General features: G+C 37.7%; 1 protein-coding gene across 1 annotated transcript in view; it reads right to left on the reverse strand.

The window, feature by feature from the left end:
* LOC107689729 (ceramide kinase-like) overlaps nt 1-8932 on the reverse strand; it is a 27434-nt gene that overhangs the window by 11942 nt on the left and 6560 nt on the right. The window contains exons 2-7 of the mRNA XM_016487859.1: nt 6526-6657; nt 6225-6347; nt 4941-5066; nt 4131-4197; nt 3069-3214; nt 217-291 (exon numbers count right to left, since the gene is read on the reverse strand). Of these exons, the coding sequence (XP_016343345.1) occupies nt 217-291; nt 3069-3214; nt 4131-4197; nt 4941-5066; nt 6225-6347; nt 6526-6657 (669 nt within the window). The remainder of the gene's footprint in view (nt 1-216; nt 292-3068; nt 3215-4130; nt 4198-4940; nt 5067-6224; nt 6348-6525; nt 6658-8932) is intronic.

The following is an 8932-nucleotide window of genomic DNA, read 5'->3' on the forward strand; positions in this document are numbered from 1 at the left end:
TTTTTTTTTTTAATAAACCACAAATGCATGAGAAGTTGCTCACTTCAGAAAAGAATACCAGAATCTCTACTAGCTGACACATTTCTACCCTTGCATGAAACATTCTGTCATAGAGCTCAGTCCTAGCTTTAAAATACTAAAGATAAATTTGCATAAACATACATACATAGCTAAATATGTGTATATCATACTGCAGATATGGAGATGACCACTTACCCACAACGATGTGCAGTGCTGAGGTGACAGGGTCATTTGAGCCAACTGTTGCGTAGCATATACAGTCAGTCGAACCTGTTTCAAAAACACATTTCATGGGTCAGGGGTTCAGAAATGGCCTAAATCCATCTCTCATAATTCACTCTGAAGGTTAACGTATGAAAATCACACTTTCATTTTCTATTTTGGTGGCACACGGGGGCAGCTGCAATCTAACCTTCAATTGTGAACACTAACCAAACATCACAAGCCAAAGGAGTTTTTGGTCCATTCAGCCCTTGTGAGAATAAGAAAGTTTTTTTCGATCTTGAAATGATTGTTACTGAAGCATTGCAGGGCACTGTTATATAGAGAGATGAGATTTCAGATGAGTTCAGCTCTCTTACTGTCTCTTATATGCTGTCTGGTAATCTAATTCCTCTTCCTCAAATTGCTTATCTAACAGCGTGAGGTTGAAGATTTAAAAACACACCGACTGCAATCTGCAAACGTGACAAACTGAATATTTCATGATCCCATTATTGTTTCCACAAAGGTGGAAAAAGTTTATAGTTCATGTTAAAAGTTTATATATCATGATAAAACCATTTAAAGAGCAATAAACAGCATGTTGCTTAAATGTCAGCTCCGTAATGTGGCAGTACCATGATACAGTGACCGTATTACATAACATCCATATACCAGGTGTAACGCCTGGACAAATCAGACACACAATTATTTGTTATATTTAACAAATAATTCCTAACACCCCTCACCCAACCAACAAGCCAACTATGAGCGTCTATGGACCCTTCCCCCGAAATGCAAATAACCCCACAAGGACAGAACAGACTGTGTATAAACTTTACAACTTGTAGACAGAGTCTCCCTCTTACTTAATTCCCACCGAAACAGACACATACTGCATATAGAAAAGGTCTCCTTTCATTAATTCATAGACAAACTTTCTATGAATGAACATGCCCCTGGTCATTGTGTGTATTGTTACTCTTCTTGTATATTGTCATTTGTATTGTATACTGTTTTATGCATGCTTAAGATAGAACCACTAGTTAATTAGTACATTTTAACGTGGTACTTTTTCAAATAAACATGATATGATATTATAATGTTAAAATACCATAGCATGTTTTTTTTGTTTTTTTTTGTCAGTGGTTTCTAATGCTTTCATCTCTTAGACATTGAAGTTGAAGATTTGTCTCAAATTGCCTTGTTGTTCAGATCAGTTGTCATCCAGACACAAGATTATGGACCATGAGCTGTTCGTAGAAACTGTCACTAGTCCTTGCGTGTCTGGACAATGTGAGATAAGGCCATAAACAGACAGAATTACACACGCTGATAACGTAACTGATAACAACCTGGACTCTTAAGGGTTGACATTGTCAGGTTTATATGGCAAACAGTAATATCAGAAAACACGATTTGAGAAGCCGCATTCATTAAAGGGGTCATATGATGCTTTTTTAAAGATCATTATTTTGTGTATTTGGTGTAACAGAATATGTTGACATGCTTTAATGTTCAAAAAACACATTATTTTAAAATACTGTACATTATTGTAGGTCCTCTATGCCCCGCCTCTCTGGAAAATTTGAAATTGCATCATATGACCCCTTTAAGTTATCAATTGCTGGCAAAGCTCTTGTGAAGGGCGTTCTGCAGTGCACGACAGCAGTCTATTTGTTCTGCTCGTGCTCTTTCAGGTTGGTCATTTATTAATAATGTCTTTGCCCAAGTATTGACCAAGTATTTTTTTCCCTATTGTCTGGACTTAAAAACTTTGAAAAGCACAGTATGTTTTATATTCTAAATCTTTTGTGTGCGAGTGTGTGTGCAAGGCTGCATTAAAAAAAAAAAAAATTACAGTAACATTGCATAACAATTTAAAATAACTGCTTCCGATTTTATTGTATTTTAAAGTTTTATTTATTCCTGTGATGGCAAAACTGAATTTATAGCAATCCTTACTCCAGTCATCAGTGTTACCTGATCCTTCAGAAACCATTCTAATATGCCGATTTGGTGCTCAAGAAACATTTCTTATAATTATCAATGATGAAAACAGCATTGTTGTGCTGCTTAATATTTTTGTGTTAACGGTAGACTATCCACAAAGGAATCAGAATGTATTAAAACATTTAAAAAAGCTAGACGGAAATTTATTCAGCATTGAGATGCTGAAAAAAGCAAGACGCTCTATAACAGCCAGAGATATTAATCAAGCAACTTTACATAGACCCACAATTTAGAAATAATAGTGCATACAGATGCAAACATGTTCTGTGTGAATGACCCGATAGAATTTGATCAAAACATTGTATCATCGAAGGCAACATAATGTTGCTTTCCATTATTTGAATAGCCTTTATATAATGAGTGCACCTCTGATGCCTAAACATGCTCTTTAGGCAGCTCACTAGGTTTTGGAAGAGAGCTATAATCTCCCGCGGTTCTCCTCTATGATGCAGCTGTGCCCATGAGCAGGTGTAAAACTTCCAATGACTTGGAAATATCTCAAAACACAAACGCTGTAATGGAACCGTGGGTGACATATGCCTACAGGAACACTGCCAAGGAAGTGACGTGCATGAAAAAGCAATGAAATGCATTCCGAAGAACTGTCTTGGCTGTATAGACTCCAAGATTTGTGACTAAGTGATTCCCAATCCGGGAGCATCACCAACACTGCACATTTTGGATGCCTCCTTTATCTAATGCACCCAATTCAGCTCATCAGCTTTTTAATACTGAGTGCTCATGAACTGAATTGGGTATGTGAAGGGACATGTACCAAATGTGTTGGGTACATGCTTGATTACCAGGATTGGGTATCACTGCTGTAGACCAACCTGCAGGAATGATGCCGATGCGAAGTCCACATGGCATAAGGGTCTCCTCCATAGAGTTCTCGTCCACACCTGCTTCTCGCTGTGTACGGGAGACAAGGCCATGCATCATCTCGCTGAACATGCCATCTCCTCCAACACACACCACACTGCAGACAGAGACAGCACTAATCACTTCAATGCATATTTGTTTAAAACAAAATTTTCTGTTATGAATGGCAGAGCACAAATTTTCATATTAATGAAATTTGGTCATATTACAAAAATTGTCAAATGCTCTGCACAAATAAAATTGACAAAGGTAATTGCTACCATATTTGTAACTAAAATTAAGTAAAAATATTCATGTTATTCTCAGGTAAGATGACGATAGAGCCTTCTCTGTGTGCCCCCCTTGACTTCATTGTGTGCTTGCTTTCATCACTTTTGTTTTTGTTCTTTTCATTGTTTTTTTGTAGTGCACTGGTTTGTTAAACTGAACAGCCAAAGGGTGATCTTTTCACCGACTGCTCAACACCAGTTCAACAAAATGCGGCCAACAGAGACAGTACAGAACACACTGCAAAAGCTGATGGCTCAACAATGGCCTGACTTTGACCAACTGCCGACCATCGGCTTGGTGCGTCACGGCCTTAAGCGGTAGCAATAGCAGTAAGATGGAAGTCTTGTTGCTTGTGAGAATAATAGATGTGGTACCTGTACCGATAAAGTTCCGCAATTTTATGAGCTTTTATGTCTGAAAGTGGCTTGTGTCTAAACTGCTGTTCACAGAAATGCATGTTAAAAGGTACAGGAAAAAGATCCAGACCCAGCAGTCAGAGTTGTTTTGTGAATCTCGCCTCTAGCCCAGCTTTGAAGCAGCATCCATGTTGCTGTCACCAAAAGCCACTTTATTTTCATTCGTCATTTCCCAAGCTGCTCGCCGTCATCTGCCGCAGTGCCAGGCTGATGTGCATTGATGTGCAAATGTTAATCTGAGCTTTGCTGCAGAGGACGCATTCCTCACTGGGCAAATTAAGAGTCGCCGCTCAGTGACCGTGATCTCCCAGCAGGACACCCACTCACCCGTCATACTTCTTCAGATCAGCCTCCGTCTTCAAGTGGTCCCTGGCATGATTTGCACGTTCGGTAACTATAGAAACAAAAGAGAAAAAGTCATTGTTAACGGCGACGATGACAGTGAGGCTGAGCAGAGGGGGGAGAAACATCATTATGTTCATCTGGCAGTTAAATTGCATTTTTCTGCTGGCTTGATAGAGACCATCAATCAGCCACATCAAATGATGAAGCTGAAGTTGGGGTAAAAAACAATACCCAGTATATTTCATTACCGGTTCTTTACCATCAGCAGTGATGTAAAGCCGTAACTCAGAGGGATGTGCTGAAAATGAATGGGGCCTAGGACCGAGCCCTGTGGATCACGTTGATGATATATGCCAAAGGTGATGAATGGAGCTTATTAAACCGTCGGCAGAACATCTTGTTTGGCTCCTCTAATGATTTGGTTTGCATGGTATTTGTCCAGCCAGACATGTACTTTACCATTTACAAAATGTTCACATGGTCGTAAAAAGAAGACCTTCAAGCAACTGCTGAGTAAGACTGTAAGCCTCAGCTCTAACAGCCAATGTTCACGCCAACCCAGGGACTTCCTCCCTCAAACTTAATAAATAATGGATGTCTTTGCATTCCTATGTTTATCGACTATCACAGTTTGCATTATGGCCAGCTCCGGTGATAGATGGCGCTGTAAATAAAATCATATTCGTGGGATGGGTTGGCAGGTGGGGCCATTTGCCAACGGAGATCTATTTGCGAAGCATAAAAGCTCATTTTTTATTTAAATGTTAATGCAGGCGGCTGACGGGCACTCACCAATCACGTCGGTGGAAACGGAAGCCCGGGAAAAGATGGGGGCCACTTTGTGGTCGTAAATCTGCTTCCCACGTTGTTTTCCTCCGTAGGGGTTGATGTACACTAGCAAATTCTTCGGTCGATTGGCTGCGGAATGAGAAGCGGGCAGAGCATTAAAGTGAGTTTTCGTTTGACAACAGTCATCCTAGGCTGTCAAAACTACTTCATTAAGTTGCTTTTGAAAAACTTCATCTGATGTGACAACATAGAGAAGACCAAAACTGTACTTATGCCTACACTAGAATCCAAACACCCCAAAACTTTCCATAGGATTGGTAAGAAATATTATGGGTTATTTCAAATGTACAATTATTTTCTCAGTGTTCTAAACTGGCGCAACAAAGTGGAATTTGCCTGTCCACACTTAGAGCAAATCAGAACATATTTGATATGTAATATACAGCTGGATTAAGATTTTTAACCAATAAGATTCCACTTTGGGCGGAGCTACTGAGCACAGATCAGAAACAAAATGGCTAACAGAAATACCAGCTACTTTGGCAGATTAAAACACAGATTAAAAGGGAAGAGAGATTTTATCACGCTATGTCAACAAGGAATTAGTGTCCATTATTTATTTATACCATAATTATGTACAGTACCAAATGTGTGGTAGTAATTGACTATAAATGAATGAAAAACATGTTTACAGTAAATTCACATGTAATGGACACCGAGCAACTATTTTGCAACTATTACTTTTTTCAAAAGTATAAACATGTTACTGAGGTACACACAACTGGTATGAAAATCACTGACCGACCTATAACAATAACTTATCTTTTTTTGCTATAGTGTGAAGTGACATGTGGGCAAGTGACGTGTGGCCAAGTATGGTGACCCATACTCGGAATTTGTGCTCTGCATTTAACCCATACAAGTGCACACACAGAGTAGTGAACACGCATACCGTGAACACACACAGTGTGGAGCAGTGGGCAGCCATATTGCTGCGGTGCCCGGGGAACAGTTGGGGTTTCAGTGCCTTGCTCAAGGGTCTCATCTCAGTCGTGGTATTGAGGGTGGAAGAGAGCGCTGGTTATTCACTCCCACCACCGACAATTCCTGCCAGACATGAGACTCGAACCTTCGGACTCTCTAACCATTAGGCCACAACTGACCCCGCCCCTTGCTATAGTTTATCTGTAGTTTATTATTTTACAACAGTAAACTTTTCCGATACAGAAAATAATAATAATAATAATAATAATAATAATAATTATAATAAAACGGTTCAGGACGCACTCAACAATGCAAGTTGTTCCCTAATAGTTTGGACCCAGAGCAGACACATGGAATGTTCAGAGCAGTGGAAAGTCACATTGCTGCACCGCCAGCAGTGCTGCCTCATCCTCTCTACGTAGAACACTGCAGAGAAACACAAATGAAAATGCCACATTATTCCAAAAACTAGGTAAAAGGTGACCTGCATGATCAGTATCATTCTGATAATACACTCACAGCATATAGATAAAATAACAAGCTATGTATTCCCCTGTTATCAGGGGCCAGATAAGCAGATGACAGTCTGATTATGATGGTGTACCTGTGAAAGCGTGCTGGCATGAGTCCGCTGGGCTCTGAGGAACCTTCTGCCATTTCCCAGTGTCTTTACAAGGAGAGTCATCTTCTTTTTCCTGAACGGCTATAATTTCACACACTGGGACACAATGACTACCTGCGTATAGAAGAGCAGTGGGTCACATAACATGAGAAACATAACACCTCACATTTTTTAATTATTATTGAAAATGCTTTTGACTTGAGTTTGCAAAATGTGAGTTTTGGGATTTCCAGGTGAAGTCGACTGCTTCATTTTGTTTGCTTTGCAGTAAGACACTATGTAAATGTCAGTTTCCATCATCTCTGTCTCTGTGCTAGGGAAAATAGCTCTAAGCAAGAGTTTTTTTTTTTTTGCATTCTGACAGCTTGTGCCCAAATGAGTCAATCTCGTGTTATGTTACATAATGCAGGCTTTCCAGAAAACCCCTGAAGAGAAAGTTAATGAGGTTTGACCTTATTCAAAAGATCAGAGTTATGTGGATTAGAATAAAGTACAGCTTCAGAAACTTTACTTAATACCCAGATAAACCTAGAGTAATGATTTATCTTCATTAAAACTTCATGACACATTTATGAGACATAACAAGTGTATTTCATTTTTATACAGCCTAATTAAACCATTCATATGCCCAGATGTAGCCATAAACTTAACAGCATAATAACATGGAAACATCAACCTGATAAAAGTTTCATGATACTTGTATTAGGGAGTTATTGTATAATGCATGAGGTAAAAAGCTGAAATGTAAAGGTGAAGCAGTAGAGTTATAGAGTTCATAAGGGACTTTAGATGCATGTTGCATTTATTCATAGTTTTCTTAGTTTAGCATCCACTAAGAATATCTGACCAAATAATAATAATAATGATACTAATAATAACAACAACAACAACAATAATAATGGCACTGTGCATGGAGTGTATTTGGAGTGTATCGGGTAGAAAACAGGGTTTGAAATTCTTCACCAAGCAGTATTCTGTTGGTCAACACGGCAAATCTGTTTACTTGAACCTGTTGCGAAATCTGCGTGGGTAAATCTTTTGCCCTGATATGAAATTCCTGAACGCTTGGATTCCTTTTGAAATTACTGGATTTTGCCTATGAAAATTCACAGAACAACAGTTAACATGACTGCACAATTGTATTTATTTATTTATTTTTTTATATTAGTATCAGCAAAATACCGAACATAAAATACATATTACATATTATGTGTGCTCTTTTATTGCGATTTTTTGCAGCACTATTGCCAACATTTGGGTCAGAATAATTTAAAACATTTTGTCAAGAAATAAATATTAAATAATTACACAAAGTAAAAAAATAAATATTAATGTAAAAAAATATATATTAATTAAATATTTGGTTAGAGGATTTTAAATAAAATAGTTTAGAAGTTAGTTTAGGGTTGAATATTTAGCCTAAATCAAGTTAAATTAACAGCGTCTAACTTTATTTTTTGCAGCAAATGTTGTTTTGGGGTTATAGAACTTATGTTTCCCATAAATTTAAGAATACAAGAAAAAAAAATAGTTATTTGATCATTAACAATATATTTGTAAAAAGGGCTGAATTACAGTGTTGAACGCTTGATGAATGCCGTTAACAGTATAATTTGGTTTAAAAATGAGAAAACAGAATGAGAGTATTTACTTGTCAATTTTCCCCATAAACAAAACACATTCTTTTGATCCGATCATTTACAATCTATTCACCTCGTTTAATTTATTTCAACTAAAATTCTCCCACAATCACCCTGTATGTGATTATTTAAAAAAACAATGCACACACACATCCGATTACATAAAATGTTCCGATTGCTCTCATTTATGTGTTAAGTATAGTAACTACATTAAACAGAGGCAGTAAACTTAATGAGGATACAGGAAATACCACTGAACAATAGTTGACATTCCAGGGGTCCTTGACCATAATATCGCAGCTCTCTCTTCAAATACAAATACACCAAAATATATTTGCCAAATACACCATATGACTCCTTCCCAAAGATGGCTCAATGATGCAACAATCTGAGGCTGTATACTCTCAAATACTTTTCGAAAAAAGTTGAATTAAATTGAGTGATGACTTAAATAGCAAATAATTACACATCTCATTCCTCTTCAAACTTATAATGTTACATAAAGCAGAAAGGCAATTGAGTTTCAGATCTGATGAGAATGTGCCACATTAAAAGGGAGGATTGTTATAGTTATGAGACTAACTTCATTACACAAAACTAGCATGCATGTAGAACTACAGGATTTCACAAACCGAGTTTAGTCAAATATGGCTTGGTGTGTCTTCAACATGTCCAAAACCTAATGTGCTACCTACCCAGGTATCAAAAAAAAAAAAAAAAAAAAAACGGGGGAAAAATTTATTTTTGGC

Source organism: Sinocyclocheilus anshuiensis, unplaced genomic scaffold (genome assembly GCF_001515605.1).
Source record: "Sinocyclocheilus anshuiensis isolate Anshui unplaced genomic scaffold, SAMN03320099.WGS_v1.1 scaffold1014, whole genome shotgun sequence".
Taxonomy (NCBI): Eukaryota; Metazoa; Chordata; class Actinopteri; order Cypriniformes; family Cyprinidae; genus Sinocyclocheilus; species Sinocyclocheilus anshuiensis.